The sequence below is a fragment of the Hesperophylax consimilis genome, unplaced genomic scaffold, assembly GCF_061612785.1.
Source record: "Hesperophylax consimilis isolate HC1 unplaced genomic scaffold, BYU_Hcon_1.0 scaffold_39, whole genome shotgun sequence".
Taxonomy (NCBI): Eukaryota; Metazoa; Arthropoda; class Insecta; order Trichoptera; family Limnephilidae; genus Hesperophylax; species Hesperophylax consimilis.
This window is the reverse complement of record NW_028301269.1, coordinates 1008629-1035299: the sequence shown is the minus strand read 5'-3', so window position 1 is coordinate 1035299 and position 26671 is coordinate 1008629. Positions and strand designations below refer to the sequence as shown.

The 26671-nt window shown below is 36.3% G+C and overlaps 1 protein-coding gene across 1 annotated transcript; it reads left to right on the top strand.

The window, feature by feature from the left end:
- Positions 1 to 247: 247 nt before the first annotated feature.
- Positions 248 to 26345, top strand: LOC149409009 (uncharacterized). The gene is made up of 6 exons (XM_089650248.1): positions 248 to 291; positions 5579 to 5719; positions 18944 to 19043; positions 20016 to 20132; positions 24064 to 24214; positions 26302 to 26345. The coding sequence occupies exons 1-6, from the start codon at positions 248 to 250 to the stop codon at positions 26343 to 26345; spliced, it is 597 nt and encodes a 198-aa protein (XP_089506374.1).
- Positions 26346 to 26671: the final 326 nt, after the last annotated feature.

Here is a 26671-nt window from a genome sequence, read left to right as displayed (position 1 = left end):
TATGAGATTTTTCTTTAAATATTATTTTTACTATGGCAAAGTAATAAGAAAAGACAATAAAATTTATTAATAAAAACTAATAGACATTTTTGTCGTCACATGAAGGACAGATTTTGTATTGATGGTCAACACAAATATGGCGGCGACAAGTGTTACAGACAGATCGAGAATTTCTGTCCTTTGTGCGCGGACAAAAGCAGCAGCGACCAGGTTTGGGATTATCAGGGACCGGCCTTTGATCTTCACTATGAATATTCAAGACTGCGCGTACAGTTTCTCCGATATCCCGGGGTAAACTTGGCCATTGTAATTTTGCTCTCATATGAGGCTTTATGAGTGCCATTGACAAACTCTTAAGAAATTAACACCACTTGATTATTTTCTCTTTATCAATGTTAGTTGACAGCTTGAATAAGACCCAAGAGTTGACACCAACGGCATTTCGCAACCCGTAGAAGAGACACATGGGCCACCTTTTGGTCTTCCTGGACGTCGAGTACTTCTTACAAAGTTGGTCGAACACATCCACCCCTCATTTGGTTTTATTTATTTATAAATTTACGCCCGACAGGGCTTTTACAAGTTATTTTCTTGTTTTTTACAAAGAACACAACAAATCAAAAATAAAACAAAGTCAAAGTAAAATCACAAAACAAAATCAAAAATGAAATAGAATACATAATAAAACACAACCTCTTACAAAAATAATGTCAAAAACGAAATAAAATGAATCTACTTAGTTTCTGTAGTTAAATTATATTGTATTTGATATTCTTTTTTCCAAAATAAATTGGGTAATGACTTGTTTATATGTGGTGAATGATGTGTTGAATATATCAACAACATCTTTATAGTCATTACCCAAATTTTGTATACGGCGAACGGGGGTATAGAATTGAGATTCAGTGTTGGAGTTATCACAATAGAACGGTAGATAATGCCTCAATGTTGGTTTACGAGGTATATGTAGGGAAATCAAATATAATAGTTCAGGGCTGTCAATTATTGAATTTATGATTTTATATAAACAATTTAGGTCATTAACTATTCTACGTTCAGATAATTTTAATAAATTAAGCTGACATAGTAGATAATCATAATTGACGCATTCCCTTGAAATACCCATTCTGAAATTAATAAATCTTAAGAATTTTTTTTGAATTCTTTCTATCGTGAGTGAATGACTAGCGTAACTAGATGCCCACACTGTCGAGTTGTACTCAATTTGACTCCTAACCAATGACACATACAAATGTTTATATGTTTGAATATTTTTAAATTGGCTGCAAATTCTTATAACAAAACCCAACATTTTCAAAGCTTTATTTGAATTAATTTCAATATGATTTATAAAATTCAGTTTTTGGTCAAAGTTTACACCTAAATCATTCACCTCGGTTACAGCGGTTAGAACTACATCATTGATGGAGTAATCATAAATAATTGGATTTTTTATTCTATGAAATCTCATAATTAGACATTTGTTTATATTTAGTTCTAGGTAGTTCTCTTGGCACCAAACAAATAGTTTACGCAAGTTATTTGACAATGTTTGACAGTCGTTCATATTTCTTATAGCTTTGTATATTTTCATATCGTCCGCAAACATTGAAACTTCGACATCGTCGAATATAGTGAGCACATCGTTCACAAATATCAAAAATAAAATTGGTCCCAAATGTGACCCTTGGGGGACACCGCTGGTAGCTTTAAATTTATAAGAAATAAAGCCATCAATTTTAACGGCCAATTGCCTGTTACTTAAATAACTGTTAAACCACATGTATAGATACCCTGCTATTCCTAATTTATGAAGCTTTTTTAACAACAGATCGTGATTAACCTTATCAAATGCTTTGCTGAAATCAGTATAGACTGAATCAACTTGTAACTTCTTAGACATGGATTCTGATATATAGTTTTGGTAAATTAAGAGATTGGACAAAGTAGACTTTCCTGATGTAAAACCATGCTGGTTAGGAGAAATTACTGGCTTGATACAGTGAATGATTTTATTTAAAATAAGTTTTTCAAACATTTTAGGAATAGTTGATAAAAGGCAGATCGGTCTATAATTGCTCACCTCATTTTTATCTCCTTTTTTAAATATCGGGGTGAGGAAGCTGTATTTCCATTTTTCAGGAAAGTGTCCTGTTTGTAGTGACTGGTTAAAAAGAAAATGTAGTGGATATGCAAGAGTAGTGGCGCAATTCTTTAAGAAAACAGGTGGGATATTATCAGGACCTCCGCTCTTGCTTTGATCCAATTGTTTTAGCTGAGTCAGTACATCGTTAAATTCAATTATTACATTAGTCAAATTTAAGTCATGATTCGTGAAGAAACTAGGCAAGTGATCGTTGATTATTATTGAGTCCCGGACATATACACTTTTGAAGAAGTCGGCAAATAGGTGAGCTACATTTTGGGAGTCGTTGGCTCTTTTACTTTCATAAAACATATTAGAGGGTATGCTAATATCATCATTTTTCATAGACTTTGCATGATTCCAAAATTGTTTTATGTTTCCATTAATTGACATTTCTACCGTATTTATATAATTGTTGTAACAAATTTTTGACATATTTTTACAATCTTTTCTTATTTTACTGAACTCAATATAATTTGGTAGGGACCTCACTGCTTTAAATTTTTTATGTAAAACTTTTTTTTAGCTATTAATTGAATTAATTCCTTGTTAAACCATTTTGGATGCTTTGATTCTTTGAATTTTATTAAGGGTATACAGTCTACGATAATGGCATTTATTTTATAATAAAATGATTCTATATTATAGATCATATTGTTTTCCTTGAGAAAAGTCCAATCTACTTTGCTGAGATGGTCATTAATATCATTGTAATTGGCATTCTTGAAATTAAAACTAGAACTTGAGAGTTTAATATTTTTTTACTATAGAAATGTATTATTTCTGGAAGCTTCACTTCATTATCCTTGTCAGGGCTGTCATGCATGGTGTACAGCATGATTAGAATTTTTTTCTTAGCTGTCTTCAGAGGACAATATGACAAAAGTGTGAGAGGTCCGTTGTAGGCAAACATTGATGTGCATCTCTCTCGATTTTTAGTGTCCAAGAAAACAGGAGGAATTTCTCGTTTATTCTTCTTTACAGTTCCAACTAATGTTATCCCTTCTTCCAGTAACTTCTTGGCTGTGGGTATAGACGTGAACCAACTGTTACATGTCAGGTTTCTGACCTTGTACGGGATCAGTCAGTTCCATGACATTATTATGACCTTTTCCGTACAGAACTAATGGAGAATCTAGCAAACAAACCAAGCGCCTACATTCTTCATTTATACCAGCCCCGTCATTGCCAGGTACTAAATACTCTTCATCTCCTTCTACACTATCTTGATCACCGTCTTCATGAGATGCGACTTCAGAATGGTCCCGGAAATCCTCGATAACACCGTCGGGCTCATCTTCTGAATCTTCTCCTAGGTTTAGCTCTTCGTCGTCATAAACCAACAAAGCAGCTGCAATTTCACCCTCCCAAGACTTCGAGTCTGGGATGCTAAATCTGAAAACTATACAGACACCTCATTACACTGCATACACATTCATAACACATTATTAGTCCATGAATGAATTCATTGTAAATAAACAAAATAATTTAATAGTATTTGTTTGACAGTTTCGTTAATAATTCATAATTATTATAATAATTCACGTATACTAACTATGTATATGCAAACATGTAAAAATTATTGTCAAATAAACGTTTTTTTTTTTAACTTCCGATTTTGTTGTCCGGGTTAAATCTTCCCCATAGGAAAAACTAAACCCTTCCACTCACTTTTCCACAAATGATCAGCTAGTCAATCAACACTATGCAAGTGCATTATATAAGTAAAATAAATACAAAACAATACAAGAACAACAACACGTCAACTCACCAGAGATCAAATGGGAAAAAAAAATTCACCGACTCCAGATATTTTCATATCAGAGGGTTCGGCTCGGTAGTACTTCTAACAGGGCCTATAAATCCTACTGATCCCTCAACATAAATATTTAAAAAATCTTTCGTTATCCTACATGTATTCAAAATGACCGACTTTTGCATCTTTATATATAAATTTTTTGATAGATCTAATACGCCTAAATTTTTAATGAGAGAGCTAGGTTTAATGCCAGTAGCCGAAATAACGAATGGTAATATTTTTATAGTCTGAGAATGCCAAATTCTTTTTATTTCGTTTCCTAAATCTGTGTATTTTCTAATTTTTTCATTAACAGATTTTTGAATGTTACAGGAATTTGGAATAGCTACATCAATGAAATAAGTTATTTTTTTAATTTTGTCATGTAAAACTATATCGGGTCTATTATGACTAATCGTTCGGTCTGTTAGTATAGTTTTATCATAATATATTTTATAAAATTCGTTTTCTAAAAATTAATTTGGTTCGTATTCATAATATGGTACTATATTACGGCAGTCAATCAGGTTATGTTTAATTACCAAATTTTGGTGAATTATTTTTAAAACTTGATTGTGCCTAAATGTATGCTCGGACGGTGCTAATATAGAACATCCAGATATAATATGTTCTATAGTTTCCGGAAAAGCCAAACATTTTCTACACAAATCATCAATTTGATTTGTATCTTTGATTATATGCTTTCTATAATTTTTAGTATTAATGACTCTATCCTGAATGGCAAGCATAAATCCTTCTATTTCTGCGCTCAACTCTCCAATTATTATTATTATTATTATTATTACGAATTTATTGCAGAAAAAATAGACAAAATATTTAAATAGTATCTATTTGACAGTTCCGTTTATTGTTCATTACGTAGTAAAATTCCAATGTTTTAAGGTGGTTTTAGTTCAAATTTTCAGGCATTCTCTGCATTCTCAGCTTCCGTTGATAATCGTAATTCTTTAAGTGAGTCGGTATTATTCCTTTTAACCTGCTTTTAAAACTTTTTCAGGGCATTTTTCAAAGATTTAAATGATAAATTACAGATTCACTTCTAGTACCGAGGGCTTCTCACTCGGAATGATAAAAACACCGTGATATGTGTTGACATTTGATGGAAAATGATTTAATTATTTATAACAATAAATATAATGAGTGGATTATCTACATAATATCTTACATCAACAAAATATTGTCTAAAACTATAGATTTATGTTGTAAATGTGGGTTTTATTACGTATCACTGTTTTATTTACTATGGTTGTATGTCTACATTAATTACGAAAGAAACTCTGCCATTACCAAGTCTGGGAATGGCATACAAAGGGTAGTTTTAGATGTGTTGGTTGTTTTCTGTCAAATCACATCATTTCGCCTATCATATACCTTTAATGAATCATACAAAATATGCTCTCATATTTTTCAACGGCTAATTTAATCAGAGTGAAATTGAAACTTGTAAAAATCGGTGACTGTATAAATCATTCATAGAACAACGAGAAATTAATAAAAGATTTTTATTAAACTTTCTACAATTTTTAGGCAGACAAATATAGTTTGTTTTTTTATAAATCGTTGTCAGTTACTAATTCCAATAATACTGTTGATTGAACGTTGATTGGTTGCAGGCGGCCTGCTGAGGATATCACTTCCCCTCCAGAGGTGGTGTTCGCCGTTACAAGGGTCGTGCTCCATCCACAGTTCCTCCCCGGGAACAACACTGAAGTTGTAGAAACTAATGACATAGCTCTTCTAGAAATGGACCGGCCGTAAGCATCAAACATTAATAATATATGACCTATTATCAATTTACAAATTCAATTGTCTAATATAATTTTACATAACTTATCAAATTAGCGACACATTCCATCACAATAGATACTCTCAGTATTGCCCCGGTAGCCGTGTTTGATGATCAGATCTGAATATCCAGGTACTTACTGCCCCCGCCCACCCACCGCCTTCCTCTCCCTTAATCCCTTTGGCATTATGTGGATGCCATAGTCCCACTGGCTCTGGGCAGTTGTGACCCTCGTGAGGTAATGTCACAAGACCAATTACAAATTAGCGACACATTCCATCACAATAGATACTCTCAGTATCGCCCCGGTAGCCGTGTTTGATGATCAGATCTGAATAGCCAGGTACTTACTGCCCCCCCCCACCGCCTTCCTCTCCCTTAATCCCTTTGGCATTATGTGGATGCCATAGTCCCACTGGCTCTGGGCAGTTGTGACCCTCGTGAGGTAATGTCACAAGACCAATTACAAATTAGCGACACATTCCATCACAATAGATACTCTCAGTATCGCCCCGGTAGCCGTGTTTGATGATCAGATCTGAATAGCCAGGTACTTACTGCCCCCCCCCACCGCCTTCCTCTCCCTTAATCCCTTTGGCATTATGTGGATGCCATAGTCCCACTGGCTCTGGGCAGTTGTGACCCTCGTGAGGTAATGTCACAAGACCAATTACAAATTAGCGACACATTCCATCACAATAGTCGAATAGACAATTCGAGTGTCGCCCAAACCTCCAACGGTGTTGGACGCGAGTGAGCGCCGTAAGCGGTGAATAAATAAAATAACACCTTCAACCAAGACAAATTATATAAATACATAAATTTACGGAAAATATATTTTTTTTAACCTGGAAAAATGGAGGAAGCGGTTGATCCGCATGCCTTCATAACAAAGGCGAAACAAAACATAAGTGACTTACATACAATCATAGAAGAAAATAAACTCACCAAAGAAACCAAATCAAAAATGATGAAAGAAATAAATAACATCATGGAAATGATATCGCACATGGCAATAGAATTAGCTAAATTACAAGAAAAGTGTGATATTCAAGAAAAAACCAAGCACAAAAATACCCATTATCATACTCTTCTGCAGTAAAAAACTTAATATCACAAACGCAAGAAAAACGATTTCACATAATAATTAAAAGCTTAAAAGAAGAAGACACTGAAAAAATAAAATAGAAAATACAAAAGATTAAAATATCGCAGTTGGGAATTCGAGTATGCGAAATTAAAAAAACAAAAAAAAACCTTATAATAACATGCCCAGAAAAAGAAGAAGCAAAAAAATTAAAAGATAAGATAAATGAAGTCGACAAAACCATAATAGCGGAGGTACTTCTGAAAACGGATCCATGCGTAATATTCAAAGGTCTTGACAAAGACTATACCGAAAAAGAATTCTTAGAAGACATCATTGAACAAAACAACGACATCAAAATGATATGTGAAAAATACCAAGACAAAGAAATATTACAAGTTAAGGCCATCATTACAAACAAAAAAACTAACAGCAAAAACTTAATACTACAAACAAATCCCGAAATGAGACTACATCTTATTAATAAAAAAAAATTCATCTAGGATTCATGAGAATCTATGTAGAAGACTGCAGTCCTCTTACCCAATGTTTCCACTGTCAAAGATTTGGACACACAGCACAAAAATGCTACAATAGAATGAATAAACCAACATGCAAGCACTGTTCAGAAGATCATCCCATCTCCGAGTGTAAATCCCTGGAACTGCCACCCAAATGCGCTAACTGCAACTCAGCTAACAAGAAGAAAGAAATAAACTCCTTGAACAGTAAAATGAATGAAGTAGACCACCGAACAAACAGCGAAACATGTAAGTTCCGATCTTACATGCTTAAATTAGCCAAAGAAAGAATTAACTACGACATTGAATAAAAATCTTATAAATAATTTTGTAAAATACAACCGAAAATGCATTAAATGGATGATTTCTTAAGTAACGAATTAGAGTTAAATATTAAAATTCAAGAATACGAATGTATATGTACCGATTCGTGTAACAAAATTATTTCTAAAAACATCAATGATATAATTATTATGCACATAAACATCCGTAGCGCTCAAAAAAATTTAGATGAATTAATTCTAAAAATAAATAATTTAATTAAAAAACCGGACTTTATAGTGTTATCCGAAACATTTACGAACGCTGAATCACCGTCTTATCACTTACCTGAGTACAACTATATTTCTACCAAAGTAGACATCAATAAAAATTCGGGAATAATAATATTTGCAAGCAATAAATTTAGTATTGTTAACATAATAGAACATCCAATACACTTAGTAAACTGCATCGAAGTACATTTCAAACTCGGCAAATCAATATACTATCTAATAGCTATCTATAGAACGCATGGCTCGAGTATTATTACATTTATTAATGACCTCAAATACATATTATTAAAATTAAAAAATAAACTTTGCTTCGTCGTAGGAGATTTTAACGTTAATATTAATGAAAAAATAGAAAATAATAACAAAAATGAATACATCAATTGTATGACTGAACAAAATTTTATATCTTGCATAAATAAAAATACTAGGGAAATAAAAGAACATACTCCATCTTGTTTAGACCACATTTGGACAAATGTAAACATTAAAGATCTTCACAAAATAAAATCAATTGTTTGGAAAACTAACATAACTGATCATCACTCATGCTTACTTCTGTATAATAATAAACATAAAAAACATAATATAATTACCAAAAAATCAACAATAGATATGACTATTCTCTCTGAAAAATTAAAAAAGGAGGATTGGAATAATGTTTTAAACAGTGATGATACTGAAATTTGTTCAACTAACTTCGAAAATATTATGTCACAACACATTAAAAATTCGACAACTGAGATAACAACACACATAAAATCAAAATTAAGATGTTTAAAGCCTTGGATTACCAAAGGACTTATTATATCTATCAGAAATAAAGAAAAACTTTACAAAATAACTTTAAAAAATCCCCAAGATGAAAAAGCATATATTTTCTATAAAAAATATAAAAATAAATTAACATCTTATATTAAAAAAAGTAAAGAAGAGTATTTTAAAAATAAAATATTATCTTCAGAAAATAACCATAAACAAATGTGGAAAACTGTTAATTTCGCCATAGAAAATAAAAAAAAAAACACAAAACATTAAGTACATTGAACATGATAAAAAAATTATAGATGCCAATATACAGCCTAAACAATGTGCAAACATATTTAATTCGTTCTTTGCAAATGTTGGGAAAAATCTTGCGAAAAATATTCATAAGCCTTCAAACCAAGAAAACCATAAAAATAAAAATATACAGAAACGTAATATACTTTCAATGTTTGAAACAACAACAGAATGTGAAATTTCGAAAATAATAGAAAATATGAAAGGAGGTTCGTCTCCCGGTTTTGATTCTATTACAACACACATGTTAAAAACTATGAAACCTCACTTAATAAAACCTATCACTCATTTATTAAACTTAAGTTTAACAACTGGAATTTTTCCAATGAACTACAAAACCACAATAATCTCACCTATTTACAAATCTGGAGATACACATCAATCAACGAATTATCGCCCAATATGTCTAATTTCTAATATAGGAAAGATCTTTGAAAAAATAGTAAAAAAACAATTGGTAAATTTTCTAGATAATAATAAAATATTACACAAAAACCAGTTTGGCTTTATAAAATCTCTCAGCACACAAGATGCTATTGCTAACGTAACTTCATACATTTCTGAATCATTGGATAAAAGTAAAAAATGTGCGGGTATATTTATTGACCTTAGGAAGGCATTCGATAGCATATCCCATGAGATGCTATTAAAAAAATTGAATAATATCGGCATAAAAGGCAACGCGATTAAATGGATCACCGACTACTTAAAAAACCGTCCTCAAGTAGTAAAAATCAATCGTGTTAATAGTGATCAAGAGATTACAAGCTTTGGAATCCCCCAAGGTACAGTGCTTGGACCAATTCTATTTACTATATATGTAAACGATATTTTTTTTCAACCTTTACATGGTCAAATTACGTCATACGCTGATGATACAGTATTAATAATAAGTGATAAGACTTGGGAAAAAGTAGAGTTAAAGGCCACAGAAGACATCAACACGCTCAAGAATTTTTTCGACACTAATTTACTGTCACTTAATAATGAAAAGACATTTGTAATTCCATTTGCAATCCATACAAATGATACTCCTAAAATTTTTAACATTGTCATACATAATAATACTAAAATTCACAGCCAAAACTATTGCAAATCAAACTGTACAGTACTAAAAACAACAAATAAAATTAAATATCTAGGAGTAATTATTGATAAAAATCTGAAATGGAAGGAACAAATATGTCAAGTAGTAAACAAAATTAGAAAATTAATATATATATATTTTTAAGAATTAGAAACTTTCTGTCGATAAAAAATCTATATATAATTTACTATGCCTTAGTTCAATCCACTTTACAATACGCTATTATTAGTTGGGGATCCGCGTATAAATGTAACCTTCTTCCAATTGAAATTATAAAAAGAACAATTACTAAAATTATATTCAAAAAAACCCTTTGACTACCCAACAGAACGCCTGTTTGAAGAATTTCAAGTACATTTAAGGACCTATATATTAAAAACTCACTAATCCAAATTATAAAAGAAAGAGATAAATATCAATTTTTAAATGAAAACAGAACGCGACTTAGACATGTTTTTCTATGCCCAAAACTAAATACGTCTTTTGCACAACATCATTATACTTACCAGGGAAGAACCTTTTTCAATTGTCTACCGGAAGAAATCAGAAGCATTAATGATAAAACCCAAATACTGCTCTCTGTCAAGAGACACTTTAAAAATATTCTGAAAAAAAAAACTACTCACTTAATTAATCTCACAAATATCCTTAGTTTTCCATAAATTTCTTTCTTTTTTTAAATTTATTATATTAATATATTATCCTTCACTACTATAAAAAAAATACTACAGCAAACATACATTTATGTACAGTGAATTAATTAAGTACTAACTAACAACAACAGTTATGTACACTCCCCTTCCATACACAAGCAAATGCTTTCAATGGAAGAGTAGTAAAAAGACCCAAGATGTAAAATGAATTATGTACCATGTAAACATATTATTAAAAATAAAAAATAATTACAAAAAAAAAAAATAGATACTCTCAGTATCGCCCCGGTAGCCGTGTTTGATGATCAGATCTGAATAGCCAGGTACTTACTGCCCCCCCCCCACCGCCTTCCTCTCCCTTAATCCCTTTGGCATTATGTGGATGCCATAGTCCCACTGGCACTGGGCAGTTGTGACCCTCGTGAGGTAATGTCACAAGACCAATTACAAATTAGCGACACATTCCATCACAATAGATACTCTCAGTATCGCCCCGGTAGCCGTGTTTGATGATCAGATCTGAATAGCCAGGTACTTACTGCCCCCCCCACCGCCTTCCTCTCCCTTAATCCCTTTGGCATTATGTGGATGCCATAGTCCCACTGGCTCTGGGCAGTTGTGACCCTCGTGAGGTAATGTCACAAGACCAATTACAAATAAGCGACACATTCCATCACAATAGATACTCTCAGTATCGCCCCGGTAGCCGTGTTTGATGATCAGATCTGAATAGCCAGGTACTTACTGCCCCCCCCTCCGCCTTCCTCTCCCTTAATCCCTTTGGCATTATGTGGATGCCATAGTCCCACTGGCTCTGGGCAGTTGTGACCCTCGAGTTAACCACCCAAGACGACCCTCACCTACAGGAAGACATCGCAGCACGCCCATTACAACCAGCACTTCATCTCGCCTAAAATAAACTATTAAACCTTAATAGTTTATGGATAGCAGTTGCATCCGGACAAGGACAATCACCGGGACGATATACTCTAATCACAATCCCTGAAACGACATATCAACACGTACCCTTCTACGGCTACTTGGAGAAGACCATTAATAAACAAACGAACATTTAGATGAACTTAAAACAACACGCGGCCACACGCGCAGCAATCCCAAAACAAAGGATCGATTTAAGAAAGACCACGTGTTCCACGTGCACTGGTACAATAACCCCATTATCGGAATGACACATTGACACTTTGACACGCAGCTCGAAAATAGGAAGATGACGCCCCACTCCACCGCACCAGCATGGACTATATAAACCCCAACTCCAGCTTCCAGACGACTCGATTCCGTGTATCGAATCCAAGCACTTGCTTGTCGTATTGTTCACTTAATAGTTTCCCTTTGAAATTGTACTTACATATTTTAAGTTGTATTGTTTAAATTAATTAATAAAGGATAAATCATCCACAAGTTATATTCTTTTTTTTAACACTAAGAAGACAACAAAAGTTAACTGGCGCCCAGTACGTGGGTCATTTCGAAGAAGCTGTTAAACTTGGCCGTAGCCAGGACTTCTTAGATATTCTTTAATATCTCGACGCGAAGAGGACCACACACCAAACAAATTCGTTAACTAGGCAATGAAGATCATCGCATCAATACTTCTGTGAGTACATTTTTTCAATTGATCGTCTATCCCATACGTACGATAGATCCCTTCCCTTCCTTATCCAAAAGGTTAGAGAGAAAACTATTTTTTTTTTAATTAAAAGTCACTTCGTATATTTCTAATTTATTAAAATGGCACAGCCAAATGAGAGGCCCGCTCCCCAATACTCGGAATCGATATTGGAGTACAGTGGCTCTCCCCAAGATATTAATTTATTTATAAAATCAGCCAGGGGGTATATTACTCGAAACGGCAATACGCCAAATAATGTTGAGAAAATAATCTCAAGATTACGTGGGAAAGCACTTCACGTAATTCTCATGAGCGATCATGATAACAATATTGAAACAATATTAGAAACATTGAAAAATGAATGTGGGGACAATAAGTCTGTGACGTTATTACAAACAGAATTGATAAACTTCAACCGCGGTCAGAAGGATTTCTCCTCAACGATCCATGAGATCAACCAAATTCTCTTTTCGATTAAAATTAAAATTTCCGATCAATATGGAGGGCCTAGTGCTCACATATTGATGGAACCATACAAAGATACGGCTCGAAATACTTTATTAAACCTCATGCCAACGCACATTAAATGCGCAAACTTAACAAAAAATTATGATGCCCTGTGCACAGAAATAAGGATGTTGGAGGCCCATGGCGAGCTCCACCAGCGGTCTAAACAAAATCTTGTGTTTCCACAAGCAGGACCATCTAATTTTATGCGGCCAGGACAACAATCAAATAAACCTTTTACTCCGCAAACGCAAAGCTCGTTCAAACCACATAATAATTCTAATCACAATAACTATAATAATAAACCGTGGCATAATAATAACCAGACGCATAATAATAAGTTCGGACAAAACCGCCCGTGGCACGGAAATAACAACAACAATTTTAATACGCACCAGACACGTGCCGGTGATGTCAGTATGAGAACGGCCCCAATGTCCCGACCTCCTAAAGGCCCGGTCATCGACCTCGGCAACGGACGTACGGCGCAGGAGCTATTCTATACCGACAGCAATGATCAGGAACGGCCGGATTTTTGGGAAGACCAAGAATCTCCCCGAGAAACCTAATCCACCTGAATCATATCAATAATGGCCTACCATATATAGTAGCGCCATTAAATATGAAAATTCTGATTGATACGGGAAGCTCCAAATCATTCATGACTAAAAATGTATATAATAGATTGTTTCGTGACTGTAGATATATAAATGAAGAGTTTACTGTACAAACAGCGCACTCTACGACCGCCCATAGAGGTACAGTCGTGACGCCATTTTGGAGAAAAGTATTCGGCAATAATAATGCTGAAATGCGTTTTTATATTTTTGACTTTTCCCATAAATACGATGTGTTAATGGGAATAGATATGTTAAAATTAATGAATGCAACATTAATTTTAAACAACTCAAATAATATTTTAAAAACTCCAACCAAACAAGTTCAGTTGTTCCATGTAATGGATATGAGTAAACTTGATGAGTTATTGGAGAAAAATAGGGATTTATTCTCTGAAGAACTGGTAGTTAATTGCTCACCTCATGTAAAACATGAAATAAAATTACTTAAAGAAGAGCCCGTGTATCAACGCGCTTATCGATTACCGTACGAACAGAGGCTTGAAGTTGAAAGACAAGTCGCTCAACTTCTGAAGGATGGAATCATCCGACCAAGCGATTCGCCTTGGGCAAGCCCTGTCCACATCGTCGAGAAAAAACTCGACCAATCGGGTATAAAAAAGTGGAGGATGGTCATAGACTATCGGAAACTCAACGAACAGACACGTAGTGACAAGTTTCCGCTCCCAAACATCGAAGACATTTTTTCACAGTTACATGGTAATAAATACTTTTCAACTTTAGATCTGACAAGTGGGTACCACCAGATCAAAATGTCCGATCAAGACATAGAAAAGACAGCATTCACTATTCCTAATCAACACTACGAATTTGTTAGAATGCCATTCGGATTAAAAAATGCTCCTGCTTCATTTCAGCGTATGATGAATAATGTATTACGTAAATACATAGGGAAAATATGTTTGGTATATTTAGATGACGTTATAGTATATGCCAACGACGAAGAAGAACACCTCAGGCGCTTAGAAATAGTTTTCAACGCCCTGCGGGAAGCAAATTTAAAAATAAATATCAATAAATGTGAATTTGTCAAGGAAGAAATTAAATTCTTAGGCCATATTCTTAATGGTGACGGACTGCAACCTGATCCCGCAAAACTTGATGCTATAAGAAAATTTCCCTTACCAAAGACAGTCAGGGATATAAAATCTTTTCTAGGACTAATCGGTTACTACCGTAAATTCGCCCCAAATTTAAGCAGAGTGACGAAACCACTCACAGAATGTACCCGAAAAAACGTAAAAATAAATAACCAAGACGAAAAGTTTTTAAATGCATTTAGGCTATGTAAAGAATTACTGATGAATGCCCCAATATTAAAATATCCCGACTTTAACGAAGAATTCACTGTAACCACAGATGCAAGTAACATTGCTCTGGGGGCTGTGTTGAGCCAAAAATCTCAACCTATTGCCTATATTTCTAGGACACTGTCGAAAACGGAAACCAAGTATAATACGACGGAAAAAGAATTGCTTGGTATACTATGGTCCCTCCAGCAATTCCGTCCGTATATTTATGGTAAACATTTTATTATAGAAACGGATCATCAACCGTTAGTATGGTTAACCAAATTGAAAGAACCCAATGCTAAACTTACTAGGTGGAGACTTAAACTCCAAGAATATGATTATACAATTAGACATAAGCGAGGTTGTAATAATCATGTAGCCGACGCACTTTCAAGGGTCGAAATTCATTATAGTGAGGACGGTGAGGAGCACGATTCATTACGAGTAGAAGCCACCTCGGGTGCCCAGAGTGTCACTGACACCGTGCATAGCAATGTGGATGACCATGAGGGTGGAATCCCAATTCGTAACGAACACCCACCCCCGCGTATGAATAGGATTTTTATCGAATTAAGCGATATTGAGAAGAATAGTTTAAGAGCTAAAGAAAAAGGTACGGACCTTGTATGGTGCATTCCTTTAGCAAATGCGGAAGCGGTATTTTTAAAATTGATTAAAACATGTTTAGATAAGGATAAATACGCAGTAATTATAAATAATGATAGACTATATGAGTGTTTAAGCGAATGCTATAGAAAAAATATTGATAAGAACTCGTTAAAATTAATACGTTTCACAAATGTTAAGATTGAACCCATAAATTTAGAAGAACAAAAAGAAGTAATTCGTTCGACGCATATCGAGAACCAACGTCATATGGGCCTAGATGCCTTACTTAGTAAAATAAAACGGACGCACTATTTCAATAACATGCGGACCAAAATAAAAGATTTTTTAAAAACATGTATAATATGTCAAAACTCTAAATACGAAAGACACCCAAAGTCTGCCCCATTAGAGGCTACCGTTACCCCCAATTGTCCAATGGAAATATGGCAGATTGATACTTACCATTTCGGACGTCAAAAATTCTTAACCATTGTAGATAGATTCTCTAAATGGGCATCTTGTACTTTAATCACTGTCGACAACAATGTCGCCATATGTGAAATACTTGTTAAAATATTTTCGTTAATCGGTATACCGAAAGAAATACATTTAGATCGTGAAACCACGTTCACGTCCACTACGACACGAGAGTTATTAGAAACGTACAATATTAAAACACATGTGACTACTACTGGTCATTCACAATCAAAAGCTGATATAGAACGCTTTCACTCCACTCTGACAGAAATATTGAGATTAATACGCACGGCAATACCGAACGTAACATCCGAAACCCAAATTAATTTAGCCTTGAATGCTTATAATAATAACATACATGGTGTAACTAAACATACACCAAACGAGGTACACTTTTGTCATGGGAACAGAGTACCACAACCTAATGGTGTGATTACCCAAAGCTACGTAGCCGACCACGCAAATCAATGTAAAGAACTCAAAAAATTGATACATGATTTACAGCATAAAACAAAAAATAAAACACGCGAACGAGTAAACAAAACACGTACGCAGCAAGAAATGTCCGTGGGACAACAGATACTTATAAAGGTTACCGCACGGGGTAAACATAAAAATAAATTTAAAGGACCGTTCACTATTACTAAAATACTACCACATAATGTACTTGAATATAAAAGTCTGAGAGGCCTAACAACAATTCACAAAGACAGTGTTAAATTGTTTCAGGCTGACGGCCATGACGCAAGCGCTACGGATCCGCCAATTAGCAGACAATGAGCACTTCATCGTCGCGCCCCTGGGAAATGCACGAGCCGTCGAAGGACAGTGGCACGTCATTCATACCCTAGATTTATCTAAACTAATTGAACAATCGCAACAACTAGGAATTAATTACGATAAACTTATAAAATGTAACAATGTAACCTTACCACACGTAGGATTAGAACGTTTGAAATATTTAATAGATCATAATAATCAGATAATTGATAATTTAGTTATAAATAGGAATAAAAGAGGCCTAATAAACGGACTCGGTTCAATAATTAAAGGAATTACGGGAAACTTAGATGATAATGATTTGGATAAATTAGTGCAACGAATTGAAACTAACCAAAATATAAATGAAAAGAGAATCTCGTTGAGTTCAAGAACATTGGAGGATTATCAATTGGTACTTTGGTCTCAAATGAGCCATGACCATTATGAAGATAAAACAGACTTGTTGATTACACATTTGATTTATCAGACGGAAACTATTACCGAGTTAATAACTAGAATTACGGAAGCTATCACGTTTGCCTCTCATGGAGTGTACCACCCTAGCATTATAAAACCGAAGGTATTTATGGAATCTATTTCACATGTAAATCCTGAACAACTACCTTCTAAAGATTTTGATATTATTCAACGCTTTTTGCAAGTTAAATTCGTTAAAGTTAAACAAACTTTACACTTTATTCTCTCTCTAACTTTAGTAGAACGCACAGTTTATATGTATAACGAAATAATTCCCATCATTTCCAAAACTAACAATAAATGTTTCCAACCCCACCTCCTACCGAGACGATTATTGAGAGATGGAAAGCAGATGTATAATGCACACAAGTGCCAAGTTATTACAGACAGCCTCAGCATATGCAACAAGGAACTCAACTCTATTGATGACTGCACAACTACCGTACTAGAAAACCACAGCGAACAAAACTGTAGTCTACGCCAGATTATATGTCCAGAAGAATATACACATGTCATTGGAGATAATATGATGTACCTGTTTCGCAACGAACCAACAGCATTACAAGCACAATGCCCTCAACACCAACAAAATATAGTAATTTCCAAATCTGTACTTGTAACAAATGACGAGTGCAGTATACAAGGCAAAACCTTCACTATGGGAAGAATCGTTAACCAAGAAACATTACTCATCACATATTCAAAGGAAGAATTACATGTACTAAAACTACCCATCCTACATGTAGATGAAATACAAGAACCACGCAGAGAATTCGATATCCCTACCACCACGACGGGATTTGAAGGAACTATACACATCACACTTACCAGCTGCTTGATAATTACGGCCATCGGATATATCCTTTGGAGAAGATATAAACCCTTCACAGTGCGAAGGAGTTTCAATTTTAGGGGGGGAGAGTTAACCACCCAAGACGACCCTCACCTACAGGAAGACATCGCAGCACGCCCATTACAACCAGCACTTCATCTCGCCTAAAATAAACTATTAAACCTTAATAGTTTATGGATAGCAGTTGCATCCGGACAAGGACAATCACCGGGACGATATACTCTAATCACAATCCCTGAAACGACATATCAACACGTACCCTTCTACGGCTACTTGGAGAAGACCATTAATAAACAAACGAACATTTAGATGAACTTAAAACAACACGCGGCCACACGCGCAGCAATCCCAAAACAAAGGATCGATTTAAGAAAGACCACGTGTTCCACGTGCACTGGTACAATAACCCCATTATCGGAATGACACATTGACACTTTGACACGCAGCTCGAAAATAGGAAGATGACGCCCCACTCCACCGCACCAGCATGGACTATATAAACCCCAACTCCAGCTTCCAGACGACTCGATTCCGTGTATCGAATCCAAGCACTTGCTTGTCGTATTGTTCACTTAATAGTTTCCCTTTGAAATTGTACTTACATATTTTAAGTTGTATTGTTTAAATTAATTAATAAAGGATAAATCATCCACAAGTTATATTCTTTTTTTTAACACTAAGAAGACAACAAAAGTTAACTCTCGTGAGGTAATGTCACAAGACCAATTACAAATTTCCTGGTATCAAAACATTTTCATTAAATTTTTCATATCTAAAATAATGTTACAATGGTAGTAAAGGTACAAATAAAACGGTGATCGGGTATATCATCAAAATGACAATTCAACACACAATAGGTTACATAGGTAACTATTAAACCTAGTTTTTGTTTCATCACTTTTAATGAATCTTTATCACTTTTTAAAGATAATGTAATAAGTAAAAATAATGATAGATAGAGTAACTCTGTGATGGTGTTTCAGGGTCCTCTTCAGCAAGAAGTATCGGCCGGTCTGTCTACACACGCCGCAGAACTCTGTGGGAGGACTGACACTGACTGTGTGGAACTGGAGGGGTAATAAGGTAAGTTAACCATAATGCCCGGGCAATGAGCTTGCAGAGGTCGCTGATATTTTCGTTTTAAATCTAGACACATTCAAAGCCAAATTAGTTCAGCACTTTTAGTTCATGTAAATAACGAGTAGGTTATCATTATTATTCACAATATCCTTTTCAATTATTCTTTTTTATTACACGCATATAAATTTCGAGTGCTTTTTTCAAGTTAGCGAGAAATTTAAGTGTTTTTGAATTTCATGTTTTTTTTAAAATATTTTTTTAACATTAGCTCAATACAGGAGGCAAAAAAAGCAAAAAAATCTTTGGGGATGCTGTGTGGGGGGGGGAGGCTTTTTAAGGAAAGGAATCATAGAAAGTTTTGGGAAGGAAAAAAGGTATGAGGGTTGGGTAGGAATCAATATGTCCAGGAGGAAGGGGAATCCATCCCTCCCACTGCGGTACAAGGCGATGGGTCGACAGGGTCCGGCTGGAGAGGTCAAAAGGTCTCCCTCAACCAGTCTCTCTCAATCTGACTAATCTCATCCATGAACCCGGGCACCCCTGCTAAGTCACCAAACGTAGCGAACCACTGGCATTGGTTATCCAATAAATGGTTCCCGGTAAATAATATTAATATTTCACACACTCTCCTGATAAAGCTGACGCTTGTGCTTAGGACAGGAGAACTTGTATATTACAACTACTCGTGTATATTATTGTGTAAAGTTAACTAAACGAAGTATAAAGTGAAAAGTAGATAGTTAAGTTAAGTGATATGCATGTTTTTAAACTTTATGGGTCTGACTTATAAAAGTGTTTTAAAACTAACACAACTGTTATTCAACCATTCATATATGGCAATCTGTTAAAATTTAAAATACGTTTATTAGTAAGGCGATAAGTATGTAAATTAGTGGCCTCCAGCATCTCTTCAGTACAAAAGTAAATACATAATAATTAGTTGTTATTGTTTCTGTGTATATTCACAGTTCCCAGCGACCCTTCAGCCCCAAGAGGAGTGCAGCAGACGGTTCCCTCACGGCAGTTATGGAGCACCTGGCGGAGTTACAGACGGACACATGTGCACCAACAGCAGTACGAGGCATTGTGCAAGTAGCAATGACGCAACTATTCATTAATTCAATGCACTGCTCGATGGGCCTTGCGGGCTATTCTGTGATTTTGTTAAATCATTCATTTATTAAATTTAAATATCCCTTTAGTTCCCATTTCTTATTAAATTAAAAGATTAACACACAAAGGGATCTTGTTGTATTGGTTCATTCAATCGCAAATGTTAAAATGATATTACAATAATACTAAATAGAATATTTGGTTATTTGTGTAAATTAAATGTTTTCTTTAGGTGGGTAGGTACTTACACTTTTTATACACTGTGTCCGGTAAATCGTAGCAAAAGTGGGAAGTTTGTGAATCTAAATAATATTTTGTGTTAATTTTGTGGCACAACAGTTTTTGATTTGAGATTTCGTTTTTGAGTAAATCGAGTCCAAAGATGGATTTTTTAGGTCTAATTTGAAAAAAAAAAAAGTTCCTTAGGGGGTTAATATCAGCTGTTATAAAATGCACTTAAGCGTACAGCCTGCTCTAATATCAGCTGTTATAAAATGCGCTTAAGCGTACAGCCTGCTCTAATATCAGCTGTTATAAAATGCACTTAAGCGTACAGCCTGCTCTAATATCAGCTGTTATAAAATGCACTTAAGCGTACAGCCTGCTCTAATATCAGCTGTTATAAAATGCGCTTAAGCGTACAGCCTGCTCTAATATCAGCTGTTATAAAATGCACTTAAGCGTACAGCCTGCTCTTATATCACCTGTTATAAAATGCACTTAAGCGTACAGCCTGCTCTAATATCAGCTGTTATAAAATGCGCTTAAGCGTACAGCCTGCTCTAATATCAGCTGTTATAAAATGCACTTAAGCGTACAGCCTGCTCTTATATCACCTGTTATAAAATGCACTTAAGCGTACAGCCTGCTCAAATATCAGCTGTTATAAAATGCACTTAAGCGTACAGCCTGCTCTAATATCAGCTGTTATAAAATGCACTTCAGCGTACAGCCTGCTCTTATATCACCTGTTATAAAATGCACTTAAGCGTACAGCCTGCTCTAATATCAGCTGTTATAAAATGCACTTAAGCGTACAGCCTGCTCTAATATCAGCTGTTATAAAATGCACTTAAGCGTACAGCCTGCTATAATATCACCTGTTATAAAATGCACTTAAGCGTACAGCCTGCTCTAATATCAGCTGTTATAAAATGCACTTAAGCGTACAGCCTGCTCTAATATCAGCTGTTATAAAATGCACTTAAGCGTACAGCCTGCTCTAATATCAGCTGTTATAAAATGCACTTAAGCGTACAGCCTGCTCTAATATCAGCTGTTATAAAATGCACTTCAGCGTACAGCCTGCTATAATATCACCTGTTATAAAATGCACTTAAGCGTACAGCCTGCTCTAATATCAGCTGTTATAAAATGCACTTAAGCGTACAGCCTGCTCTAATATCAGCTGTTATAAAATGCACTTAAGCGTACAGCCTGCTCTTATATCACCTGTTATAAAATGCACTTAAGCGTACAGCCTGCTCTAATATCAGCTGTTATAAAATGCACTTAAGCGTACAGCCTGCTCTAATATCAGCTGTTATAAAATGCACTTCAGCGTACAGCCTGCTATAATATCACCTGTTATAAAATGCACTTAAGCGTACAGCCTGCTCTAATATCAGCTGTTATAAAATGCACTTAAGCGTACAGCCTGCTCTAATATCAGCTGTTATAAAATGCACTTAAGCGTACAGCCTGCTCTAATATCAGCTGTTATAAAATGCACTTAAGCGTACAGCCTGCTCTAATATCAGCTGTTATAAAATGCACTTAAGCGTACAGCCTGCTCTAATATCAGCTGTTATAAAATGCACTTCAGCGTACAGCCTGCTCTAATATCAGCTGTTATAAAATGCACTTAAGCGTACAGCCTGCTCTAATATCAGCTGTTATAAAATGCACTTCAGCGTACAGCCTGCTATAATATCACCTGTTATAAAATGCACTGAAGCGTACAGCCTGCTCTAATATCAGCTGTTATAAAATGCACTTAAGCGTACAGCCTGCTCTAATATCGGCTGTTATAAAATGCACTTAAGCGTACAGCCTGCGCTAATATCGGCTGTTATAAAATGCACTTAAGCGTACAGCCTGCTCTAATATCGGCTGTTATAAAATGCACTTAAGCGTACAGCCTGCTCTAATATCAGCTGTTATAAAATGCACTTAAGCGTACAGCCTGCTCTAATATCAGCTGTTATAAAATGCACTTAAGCGTACAGCCTGCTCTAATATCAGCTGTTATAAAATGCACTTAAGCGTACAGCCTGCTCTAATATCAGCTGTTATAAAATGCACTTAAGCGTACAGCCTGCTCTAATATCAGCTGTTATAAAATGCACTTCAGCGTACAGCCTGCTCTAATATCAGCTGTTATAAAATGCACTTAAGCGTACAGCCTGCTCTTATATCGGCTGTTATAAAATGCACTTAAGCGTACAGCCTGCGCTAATATCGGCTGTTATAAAATGCACTTAAGCGTACAGCCTGCTCTAATATCGGCTGTTATAAAATGCACTTAAGCGTACAGCCTGCTCTAATATCAGCTGTTATAAAATGCACTTAAGCGTACAGCCTGCTCTAATATCAGCTGTTATAAAATGCACTTAAGCGTACAGCCTGCTCTAATATCAGCTGTTATAAAATGCACTTAAGCGTACAGCCTGCTCTAATATCAGCTGTTATAAAATGCACTTAAGCGTACAGCCTGCTCTAATATCAGCTGTTATAAAATGCACTTAAGCGTACAGCCTGCTCTAATATCAGCTGTTATAAAATGCACTTAAGCGTACAGCCTGCTCTAATATCAGCTGTTATAAAATGCACTTAAGCGTACAGCCTGCTCTAATATCAGCTGTTATAAAATGCACTTAAGCGTACAGCCTGCTCTAATATCAGCTGTTATAAAATGCACTTAAGCGTACAGCCTGCTCTAATATCAGCTGTTATAAAATGCACTTAAGCGTACAGCCTGCTCTAATATCAGCTGTTATAAAATGCACTTAAGCGTACTTCCTGCTCTAAAAGTTTTATACCCCTTTGGTTGCCGAAGATAAAACATAATGGCTTCTCTAGATGATGTAGATTTACAAGTTTCCCGCTTGTACGTGCGTGTTTCCGGACACCGTGCATCTAATTTATCTAGAGCACACATTTGGATGTATTTGTTTGAAACACCCTCCCACAGTCCCCTCTTACCCCGAAGTAACCCCACAGTACTGCAAAAAAAAAGAATTCTTTATTCTGATATTCTGTACCTTTCACATAAGTAGTGTAATGATTATATTATTTTTAATTTAAATCTCCATTTTATCAATTTACAGACTTACAAAAATTAAAGTGATTTAAAAAGTATAAGGGCCAGTTGTTCAAAGTTAATATTCAAGTTCTGTGAAGGTTCTATCCATGTTCTATTATTGTATCATTAGTAGAACTTGGATAGAACCTTCGCAGAACTAGAAAATTAACTTTGAAATTTAATGAATCGTTGAAATTCTGTGTAACAACCCGTCCCAAGTGTGTATTTTATAATCATTGTTTCATATTTAAGCCATATTTAGTTTAACCGTCACGTTGTTTGACAATGTCACTAATATTGATTGATTGATTAATCAACTGTGAAGATTACTATTTTTACAAACTGTTTATAACAGATAATACAGAACAAGTTTTTTTAGCAAAATCAGTAAATTAGACCAAGTTTAAATATGCTAAAATATTAAACAAAACTTTGATTGTTGAGAATGACTCCCGTGTGAATTACTGCGTACTTACTGACCACGGGCAGAATACCTCCCATTACCTTGTGGGCGGCTGTTGTGCCGCGCTGTCCACTCGTGCCACCGAGCTTTTCACTGCACAAAGGGATATTTCGCATAGACTGACTCTAATGTGTGCATTGCAGTTCTTCGGAGAAAACTACCTCACAGCCAGCAACGGTGGCAGAGTGGCCTGCACCCGGCTGCTGGTGGGGCTCCACATGGATATGGAGATAGTCGGTGACACCTGCCAGCGACTGTTCCTCCGCATGTCCCACTACATCCCCTGGGTGGAGAGTGTGGTGTGGCCATAAACTGCGTCTGCCCGTCTGACCATCAACTGTTCCTCCGCATGTCCCACTACACCCCCTGGGTGGAGAGTGTGGTGTGGCCATAAACTGCGTCTGCCCGTCTGACCATCAACTGTTCCTCCGCATGTCCCACTACACCCCCTGGGTGGAGAGTGTGGTGTGGCCATAAACTGCGTCTGCCCGTCTGACCATCAACTGTTCCTCCGCATGTCCCACTACACCCCCTGGGTGGAGAGTGTGGTGTGGCCATAAGCTGCGTCTGCCCGTCTGACCATCAACTGTTCCTCCGCATGTCCCACTACACCCCCTGGGTGGAGAGTGTGGTGTGGCCATAAACTGCGTCTGCCCGTCTGACCATCAACTGTCCCTCCGCATGTCCCACTACACCCCCTGGGTGGAGAGTGTGGTGTGGCCATAAGCTGCGTCTGCCCGTCTGACCATCAACTGTTCCTCCGCATGTCCCACTACACCCCCTGGGTGGAGAGAGTGGTGTGACCATAAGCTGCGTCTGCCCGTCTGACCATAAACTGTTCCTCCGCGTGGCCCACTACACCCCCTGGGTGGAGAGTGTGGTGTGGCCATAAGCTGCGTCTGCCCGTCTGACCATAAACTGTTCCTCCGCGTGGCCCACTACACCCCCTGGGTGGAGAGTGTGGTGTGGCCATAAGCTGCGTCTGCCCGTCTGACCATCAACTGTTCCTCCGCATGTCCCACTACACCCCCTGGGTGGAGAGTGTGGTGTGGCCATAAGCTGCGTCTGCACGTCTGACCATCAACTGTTCCTCCGCATGTCCCACTACATCCCCTGGGTGGAGAGTGTGGTGTGGCCATAAACTGCGTCTGCCCGTCTGACCATCAACTGTTCCTCCGCATGTCCCACTACACCCCCTGGGTGGAGAGTGTGGTGTGGCCATAAACTGCGTCTGCCCGTCTGACCATCAACTGTTCCTCCGCATGTCCCACTACACCCCCTGGGTGGAGAGTGTGGTGTGGCCATAAGCTGCGTCTGCCCGTCTGACCATCAACTGTTCCTCCGCATGTCCCACTACACCCCCTGGGTGGAGAGTGTGGTGTGGCCATAAGCTGCGTCTGCCCGTCTGACCATAAACTGTTCCTCCGCATGTCCCACTACACCCCCTGGGTGGAGAGTGTGATGTGGCCATAAGCTGCGTCTGCCCGTCTGACCATCAGCTCAAAAAACCAGATGTTCCTTATCTTTATTTTCTTTTAATGTAATACACCATAGAGTAATATTTTGTATATTCATATTTTTTCAATATATTAATATTTTTTTGAATTAGAAAATATATTTGCAATTACTATGAATGTTTATAGCGTTATGTAATAGTACTAAATACTTCATATTTAGTTATGTAATAGCGCACACCTTTAAAAAATCACGGGATAGTCTGAATTCTCGACTAATAATTTCCATTTTTGTAAATATCAATTAAAATAATTTTCTGTTAATATATTTTATTAGAAGAATATAACTAACTAACTAACCAACCATCACGCCGTTTCCCCGCAGGGGTAGGCAGAGAGGACGGACCGCCAAACAACTCGGTCTTGGCACACACTCCTTGCCTCATTCACATTCATACATCGTCTCATACATACTCTTCTATTATTCTGACTCTTGACATGACCCGACTCGAGTATCTGATTCACTTGATCGTGCCATGTCTTCCTCGGGCGTCCCCGACTTCTGCTACCATTCACATTTGCATCATATATCCTCCTTACACTCCTATCTTCGCTCATTCGCTCTACATGCCCAAACCATCTAAGCGTCCCTTTCTTAATCTTACTCATTACGCTTTCATCAGCCTTGCACTCTTTGCGGATCTCCACATTCCTCACACGATCAAACATGGTTTTACCACACATACGCCTCAGGGATCTCATTTCAACAGAATATTATATACTTAAATCGCTTGTCTGAATTCTTCACACAATCAGTTCCAATTTTTAAATCCTGTTGACAAACTTCTTAATTGCAGTTTAACAACATAAAGCACAGACAACTGTAATAAGTGTTTGATTATGTACCCTCTCTGCAATGTGTTTTAGTGTTGCTGTCGCTCAATCTGCCTGTGGAGATAGAGAAACAATAGCGCATGTTGGTTTTACGTTTAACAGATTGCACTGTTTTTCAAATAAGTATTTTGCCCAACAGATGGCGCTGTTTTTTTAAACATGTTTTTACCTGTCACGGGTGACATCTATATAATATAGGTATATAAAACACACGCTTATTCGAACGCAAAATTGTGTCAAAATTTCATATCAATCGGTAAAGAACTTTCAAAGATAAGATTTTCAACAAACGAAAATTTACATTTATAATAATAATAATAATATGGAATTTATATAGCGCAGTTTAGTGACATTTCACTACATAGAAAGAAGATGGCGCTGATTGCCAATTAGTAAAATGTGA